General features: G+C 45.1%; 1 protein-coding gene across 4 annotated transcripts in view; it reads left to right on the forward strand.

Moving 5' to 3' along the window:
* WDFY4 (WDFY family member 4) overlaps positions 1–26,105 on the forward strand; it is a 415,677-nt gene that overhangs the window by 329,901 nt on the left and 59,671 nt on the right. For all 4 annotated transcript variants that reach the window (XM_084845114.1, XM_084845112.1, XM_084845113.1 and 1 more), the window contains 5 exons: positions 2,449–2,568; positions 2,723–2,840; positions 6,825–6,934; positions 15,186–15,339; positions 16,790–16,881. In XM_084845114.1, the coding sequence (XP_084701240.1) occupies positions 2,449–2,568; positions 2,723–2,840; positions 6,825–6,934; positions 15,186–15,339; positions 16,790–16,881 (594 nt within the window). The remainder of the gene's footprint in view (positions 1–2,448; positions 2,569–2,722; positions 2,841–6,824; positions 6,935–15,185; positions 15,340–16,789; positions 16,882–26,105) is intronic.

The raw sequence follows: 26,105 nt of genomic DNA on the forward strand, positions 1-26,105 counted from the left end.
CAGTGCGTCTTCTGCTGGGCTGCTGCGGTCACAAATGGTGGCCGGCGTAGTGGCCGCCATTTGCGTCCCTACGCTAGGCCGTGATAGGCTACTTATATATTTACGTAACCTATCACGGCTAAAGTGGGGATGCAAATGGTGTAGGGGACGCCATTTGCGTCCCCGCTTTAGCCGTGATAGGCTACGTAAATATTTACATAACCTATCACGGCCTAGCGTAGGGACGCAAATGGCGTCCCCTATGCAGGACACCATTTGCGTCCGCAGCAGCCCGGCAGAGCTGGCCAGGCAGGATTCCGGGGGGGAGGACCAGGATTCTGGGGGGAGGACCAGATCACACACACCCCCGCGGACCCCAGTGGAGCAAGATAAGTAGGGCTTCATACACCCCTAATCCAGAGTCACCTTCCCTCTGGTTGGTTCCATGACCAACTGTTCTAGGGCACAGTCATTTAGGGCATTGAAAAATTTAAACTCTTTGTAATGACTGGAACATGCATTTACCCAATCAATGTGGGGGTAATTGAATTTACCCATTATTACAACACTTACTCATTGGATGCCTCCCTGATTTCATTTTCTATCTCAATATCATCCTGAACTTTCTGGTACGGGGGACAGTGGCATGTCCCCAGTACTAAACTACTTTTGGAGCCTGGTATTGTCACCTACAGCGCTCTGTGGAGGAGTCTGCCCTCTTTAGGTGTTGTAGTCTGCTTTACACTATGCCTTCTTTGATGTACAGAATGACACCTCCTCCAGTACGACCTTCTCTGTCCTTCCTATAGATTTTACATCCAGAGATAACTGTATCCTACTGGTTCTTTCTATTCTAGCAGGTTCCTGTTATGGCCACTGTATCTAAGTTCTGCTTTAAAATTAGGCACTCCAACTCTCCCATCAAGGCTCAGAAGCTTTTAGCAATTGCATATCATCACCTACACATGGTGTCCCTCCCCAGATGTCTCTGGCATGTGCACCTTCAGGTATATCTCTTAGGCCTCTTTGATGAGCTATCATGAATTACCATATGCTCATGGCATATTCCCTCCCCATCTCCCATTTGGGCAATCAGATACATACTCACCTTCATCCCCCTAGGTATGTTTCAAACTGAGCTGGATGCTTAGTAACTCCTGTCGGCTTTCTCCTAGGTCTCATTTTAAAAGCTGGTCTGCCATGTTTTTTATGTTAAGCACCAGGAGTCTGGTTCCAGTCTGCTTCAAGTGGAGCCCATCTCTCTTGTACAACCCCAGCTTGCCCCAAAATGTTTCCCAGTGCCTACCAAATCTGAGCCCCTCCTCTCTATACCACTATCTTATCCGTTTTGCTTGTTTAGCTCGCCCTGCTGCACATGGAACAGGTAGCATTTCAGAGAAAGCTACCTTGGTGGTCCTGGATTTCAGTCTTCTACCTAGCAATGTAAATTTGCCTTCCAGGATCTCATGGCTACATTGCCCCACATCATTGGTACCAACATGCACCATGAATACTGATGCCACCCCAGCAGTATTTACAAAACTATCTAGGCAGCATGTGATATCTGCAAACTTTATACTAGGCAGGCAATTCACCATGCAATCTACATACCCATCACAGTCTACTTACCCATCACTATGCCTCTCATAGTTCCCCCTTCTTCAGACTTGAAGCAGTTCAAGCTTTTTCATTTAGAAAAGGACAACTAAGAAGGAACATGATAAACCTCTATCAAATTATGAATAGAGTGTGTGATGGAAAGAAATTGTTTGGCCTTTCTCATAACACTAGGGGCATTTCTACACCATCCTAAAATCCTGCATTTAAAATGGGGCTTTCTGCTTCCATTTTAAATGCAGGATCACAACTGACTCCCTTTACACGCACTCCTCCTCCCCCCTCCTCCTCCCCGTATCTGCGTCTTCCATTGTCTTTCATTGATCTCGCTCCTCTTCTTACCGCTTTAACTCTTTTCACAGAAGAAACTGAAGCGGAACACAACCGGGTAATTTGATAGCTCGTTATCTGCGATATATTTAAAAACAGAACAAAGGGCATTTAGTGCAGGAGGGTCACGACAGGGTCACTGTGTCATGTAAAGAGCCCACAAACGTCCATGAAGGAGCAATCTCAATCACAGGATAAAAGACCGGTGTGAAGGAACCCTAGAACTTAGAGTCACCCAATGAAATTGCTTGGCAGCCGGCTCAGAATAGGCAAAATAATGTTTTTCACACCATGCAAATTTCACTTCCACAAGATGTGGTGATGGCCACTCTCTTAGATTACTTTTCTAAAAGACTAGGCAAATTCATGGACATGAATAAGTCTATCATTGGCTATTAGAAACTAACCAGTAGCCATTAATGCTAGCAAGTGGTATATTTGTTCCACTGGAGGGAGATCTGTAATTATTATTGGAGATTATCTATGGATGAGTCAGTTATCTTTGTTTCCATGACATGGCAGAGGAGAGAGATCAGCAACTTTGATTACCTCATGTACCTGAACACTCTGGCTGGACGGACGTACAGTGACCTCATGCAGTACCCAGTGTTTCCATGGGTTCTTGCTGATTATCATTCCCAGGTGAGCCATTTCTGCTAAATCACCCATTGTTTCATTGGTGGCCTGTCTGTCACACTGGTGAAGGCATTTTCTATATATTGCTGTTGTTTTTCTAGAGTTGCCACTGCACTGGGTTTGCCTATATGAGTAAGATCACATTGTGATTTTGTTCTAGACTCTAGACTTGACTAATCCCAGTACCTTCCGTGACCTATCAAAGCCCATGGGGGCACAGACAGCAGAGAGAAAAGAGAAATTCATCCATCGCTACAAAGAAGTAGAGAAGAGTGAAGGTATGTGCCCTATTCTCACCAGTACTGCCTTGGGTTCCCTGTCTTATTGCCAAGGCCAGAGAGGTGTCCAGGAAGACAAGGAGTGGGTTTGTAGCAAGGCCGCTAAAAGAATAAGGAAGTTGTCCAGCCAAGGAGTTGCGCAGGATTAGGAGCTGAGCAGAGTGAGGTATTGTACTGGAAACACCAAGACAGCCAGTGAAGGATGTTGTTGCTGGCCTTGCTACCACCCTGCCTGAAGCACCTGATGGCTCTGATCTGGAGTACACTTCGGTTCATGATTCCTCAGCCTGAGTAATACAATAATCTTAGCATTGCTAAATACTTAGCATTATTACTAGTACTTATAACTAATTAACTAGTGTTACAATAAACGTTCAAAGCAACACCAAGTCAAAGGGCCAAACTAAGTCAAAGGGACATGACAGCAGGAGCCCACATATTTGTTCTCCTATTTAGGCAGGAGGGCATTGTTTTCCTTCAGGTTGCAGAGTCAGCTGATGACTGGCTATGCATTCAACTTCTGCTGGACATTGAAGCTATAAACCCAGGTCCACAGGTCCAGCAGCACTTCAAGATTTATTCTTTTTTTTCCCCACTTCTAAAGAAGGATGGGGTTAGGGATGTCAGAGAATTTTGCCACGAATCTCGGGGAGGCCGAATGCTAGTGCATTCGGCCCCCCGAAATAGGTGGTGAAACGGTCTGCCCCCCCGCCCCGCCCCCAGGACGGGACTCACCTTGGGCAAATCTCCCTGGCGGCAGCAGCTCCAGCGGTGGTGTGGCGGCGGTGCGGTGGCGGCTGCGGCGGCTGGTCTTCCGACCGGCTGCCACCGCCGCCATTTCCAGTAAAAACAAACAAACAAACAAATGTGATAGCCTTAAGAGTGCACGAAAGCCACTTACCTGGTCTCGCAGCTTGCTTCGAGGTGGAGGGGAGGTGCTTCGCTGCTCCCCCTGAAGTTCAGGCCGGGGGGGAGGCTTCCCGCCTCGCCCGGCCGAAATTCAGGCCAGGGGGGAGGCTTCCCACCTCGCCCGGCCGAAATTCAGGCCGGGGAGGAGGCGCCTCGCCTCGCCCGGCCGCGAAATAAAAAGTTAAAAAAAACCAACACCCCTGTGATAGGCTACGTGACGATTAACATAGCCTATCACAGCTAGATCTGCAAAGTCAGCCGTGATAGGCTACGTTAATCGTCACATAGCCTATCACGGGTGACTTTAAAAAAAAAAAGCGCGTATGCAAATGGCGGCCCCCATAGGGAGCCGCCATTCGTGTTCCTTATTTGGTCCCTGTAGTCTACATAAATCTTTACGTAGACTACGGCGAAAATAAGGGCAACGCAAATAGCGTTCCCCTTATTTTTGCCGTAGTCTACGTAATCTTTACGTAGACTACAGCGACCAAATAAGGAACGTGAACGGCGGCTCCCTATGGGGGCCGCCATTAGCCGTACGCGCTTTTTTTTTTTTTAAAGTCACCCGTGATAGGCTACGTGACGATTTACGTAGCCTAACATGGCTGACTTTGCAAATCTAGCCGTGATACTTTTTACTTTTCTTGGAATGGTGGCGGCGGCAGCCGGTCAAAAGACCGGCTGCCGCCTCTGCCCCTGTCGAAGACCTGACGAACCGCCTCCGGGACCTGCCGCCGGGAGGGACATTCAGGAAAGGCAAGTCCCATCCCAGGGGGGGTGCAGGTTGCAGGGGGGGTGCGGAGAATTTCTCCCCGAAACTACTTCGGGGGGCCGAACACGTTGGCACTCGCCCCCCGAAGTTTCGGGGAGAAATTCTCCCCCAACCCTAGATAGCCTACGTAAAGATTTACGTAGGCTATCACGGCTAGATTTTTAAAAAATACCGTGATAGGCTATGTAAATGTTTACGTAGCCTATCATGGCTGAGTAAAACAAAAAACAAAAACAACCGTGCGTACGCAAATGGCGAAAATAAGGCAAACGCAAATAGCATAGACGCTACGCTATTTGCGTTCCCCTTATTTTTGCCGTAGTCTATGTAAATGTTTACGTAGACTAGACGTGCCAAAATAAGGAACGCAAATGGCGGCGCCCATGGGCACCGCCATTTGCATACGCATGGTTTTTTTTTTTACTCAGCCGTGATAGGCTACGTAAACATTTACGTAGCCTATCACGGCTGACTGCAGGGATGCAAACGGCGGCGGCTACGGCCGCTGCCATTTGCAGACCCAGCCGGCTAGGATTCGTGGCGGGAGAGACGGGGCGCCTCCCCCCCGGCCAGAATTTCTGGGGGGAGGGACGGGGCGCCTCCCCCCCAGACAGAATTTCAGGGGGGAGGGACGGGACGCCTCCCCCCCGGCCAGAATTTCGGGGGAGGGAGGGGGCGCCTCCCCCCACCTCGAATCACATTTTGTCAAAAGGTAAGTGACTTCCGTACATCCCTAGATGGGGTTATGAAGGTGATTTTTAAGCCTGAAGTAGCTCGACAGATTGTTGAAGAAGACATTTAAGGAAAGCTTTTCACGAAGAGAGCAAACTCTCTTCCTCGACTTCCCTAGACCATTCACAGAGGTCAGAAAGGCAACTTCAGAGCAGGAGGAAAGGGGGCATTCCAGTGGGCGGGGAGGGGAGGAGACCAGAGAGGCCAGGGTACGAGTTATCCTGAGCCTCTTCCAGCTTTGTTCCCTCCCCCTCTGAAGGCACCCTGGCTAGGCAGGCTGAAAAGCCCGTCTACCAAAATTTGCAGGCCACGACTGGATGATCAGGTGGCTTCAAGTTCGGGGGCTTCCGATTACCGAGGATGCAATTGATAGGATTTCACCTTGGTATTTTAAATCTGTTGGAAGCTGTTTTAATTGTCTTTGAGGGGTTGCTTTTTATTACTTCTTTAATCCCTGTTGCTTGTAGTTTTTATAGTGTTTATTGTTTTGATCGACTGTTGTTAACTGGCCCGCCTTGAAGTCTTTCAAGTGAAGGTGGGATAAAAAGGTTTAAAATAAATAAGGGTTTCAAAATAGAAATCCTACTGACTATCATAGCTGTCATCAAACCTCAGGATTTTCTTGCATCCATTGACCTATCAGAAATTCACCTAAAATTCTCAATATGGCCCTCCTACAGGAAGTATCTGCACTTCACTTATGATCACAGCCCCTCACACACCCTCCTTTATTCTTGAATGGTGTATAAACATGAAGAATAAGATTAGTTATCACTGTCATGTTTAGACAGATAGCCCAGCATAGCCATGAGGAAAGGGGGAAGCATTAGCCTGAGGCAGAGTGGAAGCAAAATCAGGCAGGAAGCTGGTTAGAGCAGGCTGTGTGTACCTCAGTTCTTTTCACAGCCATTTGAGCATGGATGCTCAGATATTAGAGCACTCCTACACTGAACGCTTACTCCATTCCTAGTCATTTGAGGCAGGAAATCTGGCTGCTAAAACCCAAATGGTAATGAGGCTGATGGTCTTCCTGATGCACCAGCTAGGAAGTGCATGTTAATATTGAAACTGCTATTCTTGAGAGGAGAATCATGAAGAAGGAACAGAAAGATGAGGAGAAGGGACTGGCTTTAGATACCTGTCCTATAAATCTTTCCTTTAGAGCCACAGAAATTAGGAAGCTGGCACTTCCTTACAAGTTAGCAGAGAAGGTTGTCATCTGCAGCTCAAAAACTCATCTCAAGGACCATAAATATATTTTCATCATAAAATTCTATTCCTAGGCACTAACATGCTCAGAACATGCACATTCTATACATATAAATATTATTTTGGCAACCCATTGCATAATAAAATGCGGGGGAAATAATGCAAAAATACATACAATATTAGATACCCATTCAATACACACCTGCTATGAGTACAGATAATGAGGACACATTATATTCATATATGACCTGTATGAACATTTAGGGAGAAGGTGAACTATTACATAGCTGTAGGAGTATTTGACTTTAAAAGTCTTATTGCAAGTCTTATGCATAAAGCAGGTACATGTTCCACATTTGCAGGCAACCTCTCGGCCCAGTGCCATTACTGCACACACTACTCTTCAGCAATTATTGTGGCATCTTACCTGGTCCGCATAGAACCCTTCACCCAGATCTTCCGCTCCTTGCAGGTAGGCTGATGACTTCTACGCAGGGGTGGTTACAGTCATAATTGTGAATAATTTGATTGAATTTTGTATTTTTGAGCCAGACAAAACCTCCCATATTGACCTTGCATTGGTCTTCCTTGATGATTTTGGCAGCAAATGTGTATGCCATTCATTCCACTTTCTCATGATGTCTAGTTTCTTCCACAAGAAGTTAACTTTGCCTTCTTCAATATCCCAGAAATTGTCACCTTCTCAATCCTATCTTGATGTTTTGGCATACTATGTGTCAAATCTATACAGGATGTGTATGGGTACATGAGTGCATTGTCTCAAATTCAGTATTTATTACAGATAGTCACACTTCCAAAAACTCTCCTCATATTAACTTGGGATTTATCTGAGTTTTTCTGAAAAAGATAGGAACAACTCGAGTACTTGTCCCAAACTAATCTGAGGCTCATCTAAGGAACCTTTTTCCTGTTCCTAAAGGAACTTAAGAGTTCAGTTAATGGATGGGAAGGAGAATGACGTGGGAGTGAAATTGTGGGTGGGGGCTAAAAGCCCCATGGATAACATCCCCTGAAAACCTAGGGCATGTCCCCACCCTATGTTCTCCAGTAAAATTTGGGAACATCTCTGTGGGTGGGGAGCAGGTGGGCAATCATTTGGTATTTGTGTGTGGGGGGGTGCTTAGTAAACTTTCAGATACAAGGTTTCCAATGATTTCTCCCCTTCTGTTTTTAAATTTCCTTAAAGGTACAAGCTGCTCTAAGTGGCTAAGAAGCCTGGCTGCTGCCACATTCTTTCAAAATGGGGCTGAAACATCCTTGGAAATGATATTATCTGTATCATTGTCTCTGGGGACATTATTTAGGGAAAAAACAATATCTGCTCCTATGGGATCTTTGGGAAGGGGTCTGCCACTCATACTGAAGCCCCTGAAATGTGCAGGGAATGTTTGAATCAGCCTTACAAAAAATACTACAGGGCTTCCTTTCTCTAGCACTCAGATTTTGAAGTTCAGGAGTTAGAGAAGGCTTAAGTCTGGTTGGGATTTGGGTCTTTTGAAACTCCTAGGTTCTAATCCAAGCCAAGCTCAGACAAACCTCTGAGTCATCTAGGGGCATTGTCCATTAGAGTGGAGGGGTAGAGTGTGTGACTGGGTACAGATGATATGTTGCAGCTTGTTGTGGGTTATTTAACCCATGACAACCCATGGTATCTACAGGCATCATGTTGCATATCCAATCCCCCGCTCAGGGGTTGTTGTGTCATGCAAACTCGCAAGTGTGGGTTATGCAAGGGTTAAACAACCCTTAAACTAACCTTCGCATAACCATGGTCTCTTTTATGGTTATGTGAGAGTTGTTTAACCCTCGTATAACTCATGCTTGCTGGGTTCGCATGACACGACAACCTCCAAGTGGGGGTTGCATAGTCAAAGTGGTGGCTACACAGGCCTCGCGCATGCCACAACCTGTGATGGGCTGTTGTGTCATGTGGACAGCTCCTGTGTCTCCTTTTGGCAAACTGCCAGCCTGACCCCAAAACAGATTGAATTGTTTACTATGCTACACATACAACACACAGCCACCTCTCCAAGCTGCTGTCTGAAACTGAGTGGTCCCGATACTACCTAAAAATATTGTGCACGTGCAAAAGAAGCAGAGCTTTGTGCATGCTGCTCTCTCCTTCTCTAGGCACAAGCACCAGGCAGATACTGGTAGATACAGACCCATTTGAGTGCCTTAGGATGCAATCCTATGCATGTTTAGACAGAAAAAAGTCCTACAAATTCCAGCATGCCCCAGCCAGTGTGGCTGGCTGGGGCATGCTAAGAGTTGTAGGACTTCTTTTCTGTCCAAACATGCATAGGAATATGCCCTTGGGTATAACCCCCTCCCAGGTAATCAGGTGACTGAGGAGGATAGGGTGATAAGGAGGACACCCATAGCCAATCCCTGTTGTCACATATATTCAAACATTTATGAGAACCAACTAATTCTCTCTCTCTCTCTCTCTCTCTCTCTCTCTCTCTCTCTCTCTCTCATATTTTTCCTTGAAATTCTTCCCATGCCTGCATGGAGGAGTTTAACAGACTTTTACTCTTTTTTTACTGAAGGAATACAAAAAGAGAACCCAGTTCTCAGACATGCCAACAATGAGCATTTATTGCAACCCAAAGCACTCCTTCTTGCTTTAGTGCCTTTCTTATGGTTTTTATTTGCTTTTTCTGGATAGTACTGAGTCTCCTTTATTTAATTTACAACTTCACATTGTTGAGAGAAAAGTGTGTTTGTTTGTTTGTTTGTTTGTTTGTTTGTGTGTGAAGGAGAGAGATGATAATTTGACTTTGCCTTTGTGCCATAAATCCAGAGGAAAGAGAAGGGAAGTAGCAATAGCCAGCAGGTATGGTAGTATGAATATGGACTTGAGCACGTTCCAGGAAATAGCTCAGGACAGGAAGGCCTGGTGTGCTATGGTCCATGGGGTCACGAAGAGTCGGACACGACTGAACAACTGAACAACAACAACAACAAGATGGTAGTTTTTTTACTTTTAATTTGCGTGTTTAAGGGGTAGGGGGCCTCTGAGGCCCCTTGCTATCTTTTAGGGGTGGTTTGGGGGATGCTCTGTGAATGTGCAAGGGAATAGATTTTGGATGCTCCAAGAAGTTGCTGCCCATGCTTATGCTGGAGTAATCCAGTCCTTCTTACTTCTGAGTAGACATGCATAAGGGTAGTTTTCAGGTTGCTCTCCAGACATGCAAAGGGGGGATTTTGGATGCTCTCAGATGCTCTTTTCCCCCTTTCTGTGGTATGAGTTGCTGGTTTGGGGGGATTCCAAAGATTATTTTTCTGTGATGCTGTGTGGATTTATCGCCCCCACCCCCACTGCACTGCAGGCATGATGCAATTTAATGTGCTTCTGTTCCCCCTTTTGCAATGGGCTGGTGCTGGGTTCAAAAGACTGCTTTTATGTGTTGTTAGCTGGGTTCACATGACACGCTAAGCCATGGTGGGTAAGTTCTGGGAGCAACCCCCAAGGGGTTAATGTGTCATGTAGGGAGGGGTGTTCCCCATCTATGATGAGTTAATTACCTGCCCTCGTAACCCACACTCTGCATTAGGGGTATAGGGCCCTGTGGTGATGGTAATGCAGACTGAGCAAAGAGATGGGAGCCTAGAGCAGCCAGAAGTGTTGTTGCCACTCTGCTCTGCTCGGCAAATCTCTGTGGCCGAGTTCACCTAGCAACAGCTGGCACAGCTACCGGGATCCCTTTTCTGCCACAGTGGCTGCTGGGATATGTGTCTGCCAGGCTGGGAAGACTCCAGAGGGGGCATGCCTCAGGGAGGATAGGTAAAACGTGCTGCCTGGCATGGCTGTGTGGTCCGGGGGTGGGGGTGTTTCCCTAAACCCCTCCACAGCATGGCTGTGCACCACCATTGGCTCCTGTGATCATCTCAACGCGTCCATTGTCTGCCCATGGTGACCACTTTGGCCCCACCTATGGTGACCCTGCCCTCCTCCTCACCAGCCCCTGTGGGCACCAGCTGCCACTGCCACCAGTCCTAGTATTTATTCAGGAAAAAAATAATTGAAACCTTACCCGGCAACTCTGGGAGAAGAGGGCTTGGACATACAGCAAGGATTAGCAAAACAAAACAGAAATGAAGTGTAACAAGAGACCACAGCACAAGATGAATCAATTAGGACAGCTTACACATAGCACACAGACGATTAATGCGTGACTGGGCCAGAGGGCATTTTGAATTCTGTAATCAGCAACAAAGGGCTAAAACCCTTGGAGGCAGTGGTTGTCCAAGTCTGTTAATGGAAATGTGCCCTCTCTCTCTCTCTCTCTCCTGCTAGCATGAAGTCTAAATGCTTTTCACTAATTTATCCAAAAAGGTAATGCTATAGTTTAAAAAGGACCCTGAATTCACATGTCTTGCATGAAGCATGCCAAAGAGGAGTCAGAAGGGTGTCTTTGTTTTTGTGTTTTTACTAACAGCCCAGAAAGTTGTTCTGGACTTTCTTTCTTCCTGTCTATGCAATTTTTGCATTCTGAGAGAAAGAAAACCCACTAATTCTGATATAAATATATGCAAATACATTTATTAATATAAGAAATACTGCAAATCAGTTATTGCTTCCTTTATAAATAATACAGCTTTACATTTTAAAAATATTACTTCCTCTAAAATGCATTAGACAGCTGCAAAAAATTACATTTTTTTCTGGATGGTAATATCTTTAACCAGATTTGAGGCACTAACAAAATTTCCTATGTAGATATTATTTTTATTTAATACAGATAACCTTTTTATTACAAATCACATTGTTTCTCTGGAGATTACCATCATCTGTCATAAAAGCTGTAAAAGCAGATGAAAAAGTGTCAGTCACTTACTCTGGGCACAGTGTAGTATGTATGCAGATTAAATACACACAGCTCTGAAGAGCCTTCAAGGAGATACTTGTTAGCTGATGGTTTTTATATAGCCTGGTTGTCTTCTAATATTCTTTAGTTTCAACTGAAATTTGCCTTTGAGGGTTGTTGTCTGGTAATGATTGATTTCACAATGAGCTTGCTAGTACTTGAACTGACTTCACGTGTTTCACATTGACAGTCACACTACATCTTTCGCTTATTGCAATAAAGTGTAAAATCTGACTCACGAAGACTTCTGTACATGCCATTCCAGTCAGTGCTCCAGTTGTGATGTCCCCCAGCTACTGTTTTTAGAAGACTGCGATGGGGGGGCATGATTTGGTTAAAATTGGGGGAAGTCAGGGGGTTGTCCATTTCATCCTAAATTTCCGCTATAATTTGAACACTGTACCATTCTGCAGCTATACGACTACCTCAGCTAGTGACACACTGACTATCAACTGCAGTTGTCTGAGGCTGAGGCAGTTGTGTGGGAATTCTGCAGGTATACCGTGTGTGGATCTGTAATGGGTACCTGTTAAAATCATGTGAAGTGGCCCTGAATGGCATTCAATGCAACTATCATGTAATGAGCAGAGTGGTCAGTTTTAGCTAACTGAAGCTATTGGCCAGGTTGTTCAAAATTTGGCATGTACTATTATGTATTTATCGTATGGCACATTTACATCGCATTACAATAAAAACATAGAGCATAATAGATATGAAATGTAAAATATAAAATATAGACAGGAATATTACAAACGTATGTCTAGGTTACAGATATAGTTTTTTACTTCAGTTGTCACAGCCAGGAAATTGGCATGTACTGAATGTCCACTTCAGCCATCTACTCCCTTTCCCACAAGTTCTGACTAGAATGTTGAGCTTCAATTCAAGCTTCAGAAATAAGTTTTTTTCTGACGGTGTGCTCTTTCTCTCTCTCTTTTTTTTTTTACTGTTTTTACTTATTTTACTGCTTACTTTACAATTGTATGACATCATTCACAGAATATTACAGGAGGTACAGATGTTATCATCTTCCATTTGTAGCCCTCCTGTGTTTTCCCACCGCTCCTTCTCACCAGAAAAAAGCCCTGTTAAGGAAAAAAAGACAGAATAGCTGCACAATACTTTCTGAGTGTTAGTGTTGATAGGTGAACCATTCTGGCATCATCTGACTAGTTTGTTTCTTTTACCTGAACAGGTGTGTCTTTCTTGACTCATTTACCAAGACAGAAACTGCAGAACCCATTCAGCAACAGATTTATAAATCCCAGCTGAGTGTTCTGAGCTTTAAGAATTAATTTATGGGAAGTGGTTCTTGAAATGCCTTTTAAACGAGACAACACAAAGTGCTACCACAAAATATATATTTACTCCTCAAGCAGTATTAGACAAAACTTTGCAATGATAAAACAAGCAAGACACATTACTTACAGTACAATTAGGATGATTAGAAGCATAATAGAAATAGTGGCTAGCACATCCTTATTAAAATTAACATTTTTTTTTTATTCCTTTAAACCAATAATACAGTCATCATTGAGATCTTATTTTTACCTAACTGGGAGGCATGTTTGGCAGAGCTTAGCTAATCATGTTTGGTAGAATTCTCATTCTTTGAGGATCTCTCTGCTCAACCATGTTAAGATTTCACTGTTTATAGCATTCTGCCTAACATTAGATCTAGTTTACTATCTTAAAGAAACAGATATACAGCTGGACTTAAACAGGAGCTTCAGGCCCAGCCATAGCTCCTGCACCCAACTTTAAATGGGCCTCTCCCTAACACAGCCAGGCTTACAGCTGGCTACAGCTAACTTCAGAAGCACCCTCATGAAGGTCTATCCATTCATGAGAAAAAGAGCTTTTTCCTTCCAATAAGCTCCCTTGCCCCAGTTCCAATAACACATTTTTGCACTTAAAGTTAATTGATACCATATATATATATGCGTGCGTGCGTGTGTGTATACTCTGCAGTTATGGTTAGCACACATAGAGTATCATGAATAACACTCACATAAAATACAATAAATTTATGTCAACAATATATGTTACATTCATACTTTGTAAATCTGCTCTTGATAAGAGATTTATTGTACTGATAATATATTTAAAAACTATTAGAACGACAAAATTTTCCAAGTTCAGTGTAGCGCACCCTCCAAAATTATCACTAGATGGCAGTATAACAAAATTCTATTGTTGATCTGTTTTTAGAACAAGGGAGGGGAAAAAATCCTTTAGGGAAGATGTTGCTTTAAAATCTATAAAAACGAGGAATTTTGAAATGGGAGCACAATTTTTTCATGACAATTGATTTAGTAAGGCACTTGGAGTTGTTCTCTTGCTTGTTCTTTTGAATGGTAGAAATACTATTCTTTTATTTAGACCTGGAGAGAGTCATTAAAATTGCAGCAAGTTAATGAGGTCATCAAATGTTAGACACCTTCTCTCTGGGATCATTTTCTGAAATGGACTCTGGATCCCAAGAGGCTGTTGGCTATTGAACTTCTACCAAGGACCAATCTACACGGAGGCATCTTCTGAGGCTGATGCAGTTTAAAAACACGTTTTCTTGAATTTGAATCTACCCCTCCCATGGCACACATAGCCAATTAATCCAGTGTAGACTTGATACAAATCTCGCCTTTGTGAGGCAAACATAATTTTAAACTGCATTAATTTGGCTCTTTAGGTGGAGTCTTGGCATCAACAAGTTTCCTTTCTTCCTTCGGTGGTGGTGGTGGTGGTTGTTGTTGTTGTTGTTTTTACATTCATTAAGCTTATTTGGAGGTGCACTGATGTGAAGGAGTAGAGATTTAAAAAAACAAAAAAGTCATTGAAGAGAATGTGATTTACTTCTGAGCAGACATATCAGTGCGTTTTCAGCCAGTTGTTCCTTCAAGCAAAAAAAAAACATAGGAGAGAATCGAGAAGGCATCAAAAGACATACATTAAGCTTATTCACAGATAAACAACAAATTAACAAAATTAATTAACAAATTAATTAATAAATTAACAAAGGAATGGAGTTGTTGTTTTTTTAATCCCAAAAGCAGCGTGTTGACTTTCTCAGGAGTAAGCCTCATTGCATTAACTCTTCAGTTCACTGGGCAGGGCAGAGAGAGAGAGCAGGACAGAAGCCAGCAGAAATGTGTGTGTTATTCACAGATTCACATCTCCACAGGTACACTATTACCTATTAAAAACACTATTAAAAACAAACAAACACTATTAACAACAAACAAACAATCTTTGGACAGCAGAGAGTGAAGCCAACAGGATATATATTTTGTAGGGGTGTACATTTTGAGTAAGGGTTAGGCAATATGTGATAGTTCTCACACAGCCCCAAGCTACATGTTCAAGGACCACAAGATAGAAATGATCCAAATTGATGTGGAAACCTTTGAAACCTCAAATGTCATCTCTGATTTAACCATGCCTTTTTAACCTGCTAGGGGAATAGGTACAAATTCATTTCTTTCTCATATATTTTACTTCATGGATGGAAAAGCAACTTGAAGAGGACAATCATGTACTGAAAAATAACCAGTGGGAAAAGGATTAAGCAGTCTCTCTCTGTCCACTCTCTTCTGCTCAGTTGCAGCTTGGCCAAAGCTTCTTTGGGTTAAAAATACACAAATACAGAAGGACAAGTTATAGAACACCCTATAGTGTGTAGTGGTGGTTTTTTCCTGTCATCCTTTTTTGTGATAAGCACAGGTTGCAATTCTGTTTCTTTTCACCTCTTTTTGAGCAGAAAATAGTGAGGCCTTTCAGCAATCTTGTGTCTATTTCCTCCTTTCTCTTTTGTTTCTTTCATCCCACCAGGGAGGAGGTTTTGATGTTGCAGACAGGATGTTCCATAGCGTGAAGAGCACTTGGGAGTCAGCCTCAAGAGATAACATGAGTGATGTGAGGGAACTCATCCCAGAATTCTTCTATTTCCCTGAATTCTTAACAAACTGTAACCAGTTTGAGTTTGGTAAGTATGAGTGCACTGCTGAATTTTCAACTGCAAATAATTTCAGAGTGAAAATCACTTTGAAGAGGCTAAAATATTCCATGAAGGAGAGGGGGAACCTCACATTTTTTCATCTTATTTTCATGCCTGTTTGCAACCCAATCTGCTATTGCTTTGCTGCTATTTTTTTCAAAGTTTGTTACGTCTTCTTCCCTGCATGATCTGAGCTGATCAAGGATCATGTGGTGAATGTGATATCACAGTACCTTGTAAGTCAATCATATCTGGCTTCGTGGTGGTCATGCCAGGATACACATTGGAATGCATATTTGGATGAGCATTGGAAAGTGCTAAGAACCACACATCTATACTCAAAAAAAATATTTTCTCAATTGCAGGGAATTGATAAGGCCATGATGCTTTGTAGCTAATCTGGTTTGGCTATTTACTGTTGTCACTAAGGGTAAATGAAGCCAAAGTCTGAATGAGGACACTACTTGCTAAAGAGGTCTGTCATGGATCTTTTCTCAAATGCAGGGAGTTGGGAGGAGGAACCAAGGACCCATCCAGCTCCCAGCCACGTTGTGAGGAATGTAAATGGGTAAAAAAAAAAAAAAAAAAAGGAGGCTCGTAATTGGACTTCAAAATAGCCATGCCATTTTGTCTCTTTTTAGGGAAATAGCTTGGTTAACTGAGCAGAATTCCTAACTGAGCCTAGAGCATTTTGTCTGTCAGTACTCTCAAGAATGGACAGGCTCCATTTTTCATCCCCAGCAGATGTTTGATTGAGCTCATAGAACTAGTTTTGGGCAAAGGCCAAAGGGATCATATAACAACACAAGAAGGGCCCTGCTGAATCAAACCAAGGGTCAATCTGGTCTAGCATTCTGTTCACACAGTGACCAACCAGCTGTCTGTGGGAAACCCCCAAACAGGACATGACCGCAACAGTACTCTCCTGCCCATGTTCTGCAGCAACTGGTGTACATAGGCATACTGCCTCTGATACTTGAGGTAGCATATAACCACCATGACTAGTAGCCATTGATAGCCTTGTCCTCCATGAATTTGTCCAGTCCTCTTTTAAAACCATCCAAATTGGTGGCCATCACTACATCTTGCAGAAGTGAATTCCATAGTTTAACAGTGATCAGCAACTCTCATGCTGCTCCTACATTGTGCCCACCCCAACATTTGGCCCCAGGATGATGATTTTGTACATTCCTGGCCTTGATCCAGAGTATTGACTCACGGTTATGCTTTGTGGACTGCCTCTCCTTTGCCAGTCCTAGAAGCAGCATTAATCTTGATATACTACTTCATCTTCTTTTGTATGTATTTTGTGGCCCTAGGATCTCAAGTGTGTGTGTGTGTGTTGGGGGGGAGGGGACAGAAAACTCATTTGAATTAACCTTATCACACCACAAATAACATTCAGGATTTAATGACTAGTTGCTTTTGTCACTTGCAGGAAGCTTGCAGGATGGGACCTTGCTGGATGATGTACAGTTGCCACCCTGGGCAGAAGGAAATCCTCATAAATTTATTAGCTTGCACAGACAGGTCAGAATGAAAAGGCATGCAATTTGGGACATTATGAATGCTAGAGGTAGATCTGAAGGACCATCACAAGTTTACATTAGGTCAAATGTTCTTTAGATTTGCTTTTTGGCTTAATGGTGTGATGGGGGAGATCCCAGGGAAAAGAACCTATTGCTTTGGTGGCCATCTTTATATTCATTTCATTCCACCTCAAGAGATCCCAGCCAACCAGGGATCACAAATCTCACATGATAACATCATACTGCTTTGTAGCTAATCTGATTTGGCTTTTTGCTGTTGTCACTAAGGGTAAATGAAACCAAATTGTGAGTGAGGGCACTGCTTCCTAAAGAAGTCAGTCATGGATCAGTGACATCATGTTCTGTGTGTGGAAGGGAACCCAGGAAAAATTGTGTGCCTCACTCTTTTTTCCCTTGTCTTCCAGTGGCCTCTTCCACTGCCACCAGGAAATCTTTTCCCTCTGGCTACCTCCACCAAACCAGCCTTAAAACTCCTTGGGTCTCCAGGCTACATTTTGGGGTGACCATGTCTAATAGCCAGTTTCAAAGAACAAAATTTAAATATTTATTGAAAAAAATTTTAATAGGAAAAAGATTTTATCTGAATAGATAAACATATACAATGCACACACAAACATATGAGCAATAGGGTAGCACAATAACCAGGGATAAATGCAGCCAGCTAACCTAACTAGACTGCATCCTTATTTTTTCTAGATCTCTTCCTAGCAATATCTTACTGCCATAGTTCCAGCATTCTCTTCCAGTTCTCCAGTTGCAGCAGCTCTCTTTCCTTCCTCTAGGACTCTCTGATCTTCCTAATCCTCCTCCCTCTATATTTCTGAACTTCTGCCTCAAGCTTTTATATATGAAAAATACTGTTCTCTCTGTCAGGGTTAGATTGGAACCCAGAGAGCCCCAAAGCAGTTCTGATCTGAGGAAGAGATAGAAACCGCGGGAGAGGAAACTGCGCATTGTTCAGAGGAGCTGCTAGGGAGAGAGCCCTTCCCGGTACACATTCCTGAGAATGATAGTGACCCTGGCAGGGAGAGGGAGGCGCAATGGCAGTTTCTGGATGCTAGGCGCTGGCGCAGCATCAAGCGGGAGATGGCGGGCGCTGAGAAGAGGCACTCAGCCCGCTTGGCACGACAGCAACAGCGGCGCCCCGATGCCCCACGGGAAAAGGGTGTAGTCTCTCCTCCTAGCCCATAAGTATAGAGGTTTCCCACCTTCCCCTCCAAATGGAGATCAACTGATTCCTAAGATTAGAACCTCTGAGTAGGCAGCTGTCTTAAGTCTCAGTCGTAGGAACGAGCAATTAGCATCTCTAAGTGTCATTAGGTTGAATGGGAATAAAGCCTTGGAAAAGAGCCCTATTGTCTGCATATTGATTCTGGCTGATGTCGGAGAATTTCTCCACGAATCTCCGGGAGGCCGAATGCCAACGCATTCAGCCCCCCGAAACTGATGGAGAAACGGTCTGCCCCCCCGCCCCCCCCGGAATGGGACTTACCTTTGCCGAATGTCCCTGGCGCTGGCGGCTCCCAGCGGCGGTTCGGCAGTGGTTCGGTGGCGGTTTGGCGGCGGTTTGGCGGCACCGCCACCGCCGCCACCATTTCCAAGTTAAAAAACAAACAAACACACGCGAACGTGATAGGCTACGTAAAGATTTACACCCATGGGCGCTGCCATTTGTGTTCCTTATTTGGGCACGTGTAGTCTATGTAAACATTTACGTAGACTACGGCGAAAATAAGGGGAACGCAAATAGCGTTGCGTCTACGCTATTTGCGTTGCCCTTATTTTCGCCGTAGTGTACGTAAATGTTTACGTAGACTAGACGTGCCAAAATAAGGAACGCAAATGGCGGCGCCCATGGGCGCCACCATTTGCATACGCACTTCCCCCCCCCAAAGTCAGCTGTGATAGGCTGTGTAAGGATTTACGTAGCTTATCACGGCTGACTGCAGGGACGCAAGCGGCGGTGGCTACAGCCGCCGCCATTTGAGTCCCAGCCGGCCAGGAGGATTCTCGGCCGGAGGGACGGGGCACCTCCCCCCCAGCCAGAATTTCGGCGGGGAGGAACGGAGTGCCTCCCCCCCACCGCGAAGCAAGCTGCGGGACCAGGTAAGTGACTTTCGTCCATCCCTATTCAGAAAGCAGCAGGGGCGATCTCCCAACACTTTCCTGTCTCCAAACAGTCGGGAGGGTAGTTCCATGTTCAACTTTCCCCTAAATCCCTGTCTCCTGAATCCTTCAGTTACTCACTACAAACCTCTATACTTTCTTTCTCTGCATACATTTGAGCACCTATACCCAAGTAAAACCTTTTGCAAACTTCATTATCTCACTGATCTTCTGTTGAACCTCTGGCCCACTTCCTTATCATCTCTTCTTCTGCAGATATTCTGGCTCCATGTGTCCTACTTTGGCTGTAGCAAACTCCAACTGCAGTAAGGTCAGCAAACATTCAAGCCTACTGGTGGTTATCCAATGGGGTTCAGGCTACAACAGAGCTGGTCTAAATCTAGGCAGAAGTCAGAACACATGCAGTCCATCAAAGAGGATCAGGCAGGAATGATCAGGATAACAAGCAAGAAGTCAAACACTGTAAATCAGTCAGGTACATTACACAGTCCAGAAGCAGGGTCATTAGGCAATTCAAAAGGTCAGGAAACAGAGCATCAGACATTGGGCCTGGTTCAGGAGGCACAGAGGCTGAATGGACAATGTTGCTCCAACACTGGCTGGGTTTCCAGTGAGGGCTTTTAAGCCAAAGCCTGCTGGACCTGACACAGTAATCAAATATCCCTTTCCAGAACCTTACTTCTGAGGAGTCACTTTCTTCCAAGGAGGCATTTGCTGGAGGTGAGCACTCCTCCATGTAGGAGCCCTTCTAGCCTGTTGCTTGAGGCGACAATGCTCCCGGGGGTCAGGGGGTTGCTCAGCCTCTGCCTCAGAGGCAGGGTCCCCTTCTCCTGACAGGGATGGCCCTGCAACAATCTCCCCCAAGGGTTCAGGCTCCTGTGGGTCTGGTGGCAGTCCCTGGCCCAGGTGCTCTTGGCTTCTGGGGCATCCAGTTCTTCCTCTGGGGAGGATACCTCCACTGGGGGAATAAGTCTTCTTATTCCACAAGGCTTCTGCAAATGCTTGGCCTCCTAAGCCAACATCCTCATTCCAATAAACCTTTGATGGTACTGACCTGCACACATACAAAAAAAAGATTTAACCCCATAATCACCAAAAAGCAAACTATATACAACAATGTAGGGTTCCCTAACCTTTGTGGGCCAATAGGCAGGTGAGGTATTTTGAAGAAGTGCCCTGCGACCACCACAAACTGGCTGTTATAGGGGTGTTTGGGGCAAATCCCAAAAATGTTGGGAGTGCCCCCCTTATTTGTGTTTGTCTGTGTGTATCAACGTGTACCCCATGTGTCTGCTTCTCACTCTGGCTTACGTCTCTGTTGTCCTAAAGGTCTTTACTGGGGGCTGGAGAGGGGCTTCTCCTCTCTCCAGCCATTTTTCAACAGGGATGACATTTTCCCCTCTCTATTCAAGTGAATGGAGGAATCAGTCCATTCACTTCAATAAGGAGGGGAAAAGCTCCCCTGCCAAAAATTGGCTGGAGGGGGAAGAAGCCCACCCCCCATCAAGGACTCTGTTGCCCCAAAGAGGACTTGCCCTGCCATACAACTGAGTGACGAAATTGCTCCATTCACTTGAAGAGAAGGAAAAGAGGTTGGCAGGCCTTGTGGACACAGTGGCACCTGCAGGTTCCGCATTGGAGACCCCAGAAATATCAGAAGACAATTATGTTCCTTCACGAGGTCATATGGCTGATTGTAGCCAATTGGGGACCATTCTAACAAAACAAACATTTACACAGCCTTTTCAAAATGTTTTTCCTCAAAATATCTCAAAGTGGAGGCCTCTCTTGAGTCAGATGAAGATTTTTGTGGAACAGGCATGCCAGGCACGAGGCCTGTGCAAATCAGCAAAAACTGAGCTAATTGAGGTTCTCTGCACCCCATATCGAAGGTAGCTCTGACAGTGTGAACTTTCATTTTTCTGTCTGCATGAAAATTGATGCAAATTTTCATATGCATTTTGCCAAATGTATGGATCAGTTGTGTGCATTTATTAAATGTATGTATTGTAGTGTAGATAGTTAAGTGCTTTAGTGCGATTAAAATGGTCCCTCTGGGCATCTTTTACCCAAATCTTCATCTTTATGTGGGGGTCCTCATAGGTTTCAGGGTATGCAAGCACATGCCTGCATTCCCCCTCTGAGATGCATAGAATTTTCTGGTACGTTTACATACTAACATTATTAACGTAACATAAAATATATGGCCTTACCCCGATCTTGGGATCCTTGTGGCCTTCATATGACCTGAGATTATATGTTATTTATATTTTCATTGAGAATGATAATAGCTGTAATAATAATAATAAAACTAGTAATAATAATAACAAATGCTAATAATAATACTAATAGAACAATGATAAGCTTTAAAGATATGCTTGAATAAGCCTATATTAATCTGATAGGGACAAAATATAAAGGTTATATTAACTCCAACTTCATATACAATTTCAGTGGTATTAGGCCCATATTGTCATCATATGGGCAGCTAAACAATATTTATCCATAAGTTATATTATAAAAAGTACAACAGAAACAGGTAGAACATATCTGAATCCATGTAAAGTGAATCTGTAGGAAAGTTGAATCAGTTTTCTCAGGAACACGCATACTGCCTCACTCTTCGATTGCATGTACTACTGGGGGGTCTAGTCCCAACAAGAAGTCTTCTATTTCTGGAGCTGTCTTGAAGGAGTGAAAACATCCATCATGCTGAACACAGCAGGAAAGCAAAGGTGGTAGACCCTGTTACAATCACATGCCATTCTCCTCACCCCTGTAAAGGTTTGCCACACTTCCACCACATCTGATAGTCTGGAAAGATCATAATGTGTGCGTCATTAGATTACTAGTGCAATGTTCCTTTTTTGCATGCTTATTTTAAAATATCCTCTTTAGTGGGGAAGCACTGGAATTTTATGATGATTGCTTGTCGGTGGTTTGGATCTCAAGAAAGGGACATAGGGGAATGGTGTGTATGTTCAGTCTCTAAGGCATACCCATCTGGTATTTCCAAGACTTCTCTCAGCATATTTGCCACAAACATGAACAGGTTACCCTTCCCATTCTGTGATCCTCACTAATCTTATATTATTCCTGCAGGATCTCCCCGCAGATGGCTTAAGTCAGACAGCTTCATTTGCAATGTGGTATTATTGGCCTGCAGCGTTTTTAGAGCTGTTTGCATTGCCTGTACCCAGTCTTCCCTGTCAGAAATGCATGTTTCAACCATGTCTGTCCTCTTTTGTAACTGGTCTAATGAACTCTGTAAACTTGCCACCTCTGCTTTTATTGAGGAGACTTCAGCAGAGATGGACTGTAACAGGGCCATGATGCTCTCTGGTGAGTTATCCAGGATGGCAAAGCGTCGAGCAGCCATATTTCGGGTGGTACAAGGCACTCCACTCTGCATAGGAGGTTTTCCTGTCATTTCTGTCCCCACTAGGCCCACTGCATTTGTAGTGATTAGGCTGCAAAAGTTCAGGCAAAATTAAACAAGGGAAAAACAAAATAAAAACTCCTCCCCGGAATACCACAGCAGGGACAGAAGCTGCTCCCCTGTGAATATATACCTTTGGGGGGCTCCAACAATGGATTTGCATGGCAGGATTGTTTGTGGGGCCTGGAGCTCACTAACTTGCTGCTCTCTAGGTAGCCATCTTGACAGGAAGTTCAGGGTTGGCTATTAGACATTGAGTGGGTAACCCCCCGCCCCCCAAAGAAGACCACAAAGTTTCAAACAGCAACATTTAAATTTTTACTGAAGAAAAATGTCAATATGAAAATTTTAAAATCTGAATGGATGCACACACACACCACACAAAAAACTATATGAGCAACAGGGTAATAAAAAAAACGTGAATTAACGCATCCAGCAAAACTCATTAGACTGTGTCCCTATTTTATCTAGGTTCCTTATCCAAGCAAAATCTTTGTACCCTTCTACCCCCCTCCTCTAGCTCTCATGTAGCTGGTAGCTCTTCCAGTGTGCCCTCCTGTCTTGTGGTGCTGCTATTTAATGCCAGATCGGTCTGCAATAAGACTGCACTCATTCACAATTTAATCGTGGATGAGAGGGCCGACCTGGCGTGTATCACTTAGACTTGGGTGGGTGAGCTGGGTGGAGTCAACCTGACTCAGCTCTGCCCGCCTGGGTACTCAGTGCAGCACCAACATAGGTTGGAGGGCTGGGGGGAGGGGGAGTTGCCGTGGTTCATAGAACTTCCATCTCTATCACCAGGAGACCACTCCACCTTGGAGCGGGCCTTGAGGGGCTGCACCTGGTGTTGGGCCATAGAGATAGATTGGGGATGCTGCTGGTGTACCGCCCACCCTGCTGCCCAGCATCCTCCCTGACTGAGCTGGCGGAGGCATTTGCAAGTGTGGTGCTGGAGGAACCCAGGACAGTGGTTCTGGGTGACTTCAGCTTCCATGCTGAGGCTGTCTCCAGAGTTCCAGCTCAGGACTTCATGGCCTCCATGACAACCATGGGGCTGTCTCAGTATGTCATTGGCCCAACACATGAAGCAGGGCACACATAGAATCATAGAATAGTAGGGTTGGAAGGGGCCTACAAGGCCATCGAGTCCAACCCCCTGCTCAATGCCCTTGATTTGGTTTTTGCTCCAAGTTGTGAGATGGGTAGTCTGAAGATTGGGGGGCTCCAAGTAATCCCACTGTCATGGTCAGACCGTTTCCTGGTGAGATTTGAACTTACGGCATTACTTTCCTCCCGCGGGGGTGGGGGGCCTATTCAAATGGTCCGCCCTAGGAGACTGATGGAATCCAATGGATTTCTGAATTCTCTTGGGGATTTTCCAGTGGAGAGAGCGTCCATGTGGAACAATGAGATGCGGAGGGCCATCGACATGATCGCACCTGAGTGCCCTGTCCGGCACTGTGGAGCCCGTTCTGCTCCCTGGTATACTGGGGAGCTGCAGTCAATGAAACAAGCTGGATGTCAGCTGGAGTGCAAATGGCGCAAGACTCGAAGTGAAGACGACCGAGCACGCTCTAGAGTGCATAATCGTGCCTATTGCGTGGCAGTGTGGGCAGCAAAGAAGGTTTATTTTGCTGCCTCCATGGCGTCCTCAAGTAGCCGTCCAGTGGAGCTCTTCCAGGTGGTCCGGCGGTTGTTAACATCTTCCCCTGTAAATGGGGCCCTGGCCCCGTCGAGGACCCGCTGTGACCTTTTTGCATCGCGCTTTGAGGACAAAATCGCTTGTCTCCGCAGCAACCTTGATGCTTTTGTTAGTGCAGTACCAGTTGAGGTGTCTGATGCCACCATCTGCCCAATTTTGTGGGATCAGTTCCAGTTGTTACGGCCTGATGATGTGGACAAGATGCTTGCAATAATGCGACCGACCACGTGCCCTCTTGATCCCTGTCCCTCCTGGCTAATAAAAGCTAGCCGAAGGGATATGACTGGGTGGGTCCAGGGAGTGATAAATGCTTCCCTACGGGAAGGGGTGGTCCCTGCTGTCCTTAAGGAGGCAGTAGTGCGGCCACTCCTGAAGAAGCCCACCCTGGGCCCAGTGGTATTAGACAACTACTGCCTAGTCGCAAATACCCCTTTTCTAGGGAAGGTACTTGAGAGGGTTGTGGCGAACCAATTGCAGGCACTCTGCAGGATACTGATTATCTAGACCCATTTCAGTCTGGGTTTCATTCTGGTTATGGGACTGAATCAGCCTTGGTCGCCCTGATGGATGACCTTCATCAAGAGAGGGACAGGGGGAGTGCAACCCTGTTAATTCTGCTCAATCTCTCATCGGCTTTTGATACCATTGACCATAATATCCTCCTGGATCAACTCCGTGGGATCGGTATTGGAGGCACTGTGCTATAGTGGTTCTGGTCCTCCCTACGGGGCTGATTTCAGAGAGTAACATTGGGTGACTATTCCTTGGCCCCTTGGCAATTGAGCTATGGGGTGCCGCAGGGTACCATCCTGTCCCCAATGTTGTTTAACGTCTATATGAAGCCGCTGGGAGTGGTCATTAGGGGATTTGGAGCTAAATGCCATCAGTATGCTGATGACATGCAGCTCTATCTCCCTGTGACATCTGAATCAGGAGAGGCTGTGCAAGTCCTGAATCAGTGCCTAGACTCAGTGATGGGCTGGATGAGGGCCAATAAACTGAAGCTGAATCCTGGCAAGACGGAAGCCTTGTAGGTGAGTGGTTCCCGGGTCCAGGAGATAGGCTCATTGCCTGTTCTGGATGGGGTTGCACTCCCTCTGAAAGATCAGGTCCGTAGTCTGGGGGTACTCCTAGATCCATCGTTGTCGCTGGAGGCCCAAGTGGTCACGGCAGCTCGGAGTGCCTTTTACCAGCTTCGGCTGGTTCGCCAGCTACGGCCTCTCCTGGACAGGGATAGCTTGACCATGGTGGTACAGGCATTAGTAACCTCAAGACTGGATTACTGCAATGCGCTCTATGTGGGGCTGCCCTTAAGGCTGGTCCGGAAGCTGGAGCTAGTGCAGAATGCAGCAACTCGGCTGTTGTCGGGAGCTGCCCCTTTACAGCTTGTAACTCCTCTGCTGAGGGAACTGTACTGGCTGCCTATTCACTTCCAGGCCAGGTTTAAGGTATTAGTACTAGCGTACAAAGCCCTAAACAACTTGGGACCAGGATACCTGAGAGAGCGCCTCCTTCCCTACCAATCTGCCCGGTCACTGAGGTCATCAGAGGGCATGTTCCTGGTGGTTCCGCATGAACCTATGGCCTGGTTGGAGTCCACCAGGAGAAGAGCCTTCAGTGTGGTGGCCCCTTCCTGTGGAATTCCCTGCCTTTAGAGGTCAGGCAGGCAACAACATTGTGTTCTTTCCGGCGCCTCCTGAAGATGTTGTTCTTTCAAGAGGGCTTCCTTGCATGACCAGCCATGGGTTGTTGAATTCCACTTCGTTGGGATTTGTCTTTTTAAAAATGTTTTTAAAATGTTTTAACTTTTTTAACTCTTTTAACCATTGTTTTATTCTTATGTTGTTCACTGCTCCAAAATTTTCTGATGAGGAGCGGTACATAAATATTGTGAATAAATAAACAAACAAATAAATAAATAAATTCTTGCTGTCCA

Source organism: Heloderma suspectum, chromosome 3 (assembly GCF_057233095.1).
Source record: "Heloderma suspectum isolate Gila_16-S chromosome 3, 16-S_ref, whole genome shotgun sequence".
Taxonomy (NCBI): Eukaryota; Metazoa; Chordata; class Lepidosauria; order Squamata; family Helodermatidae; genus Heloderma; species Heloderma suspectum.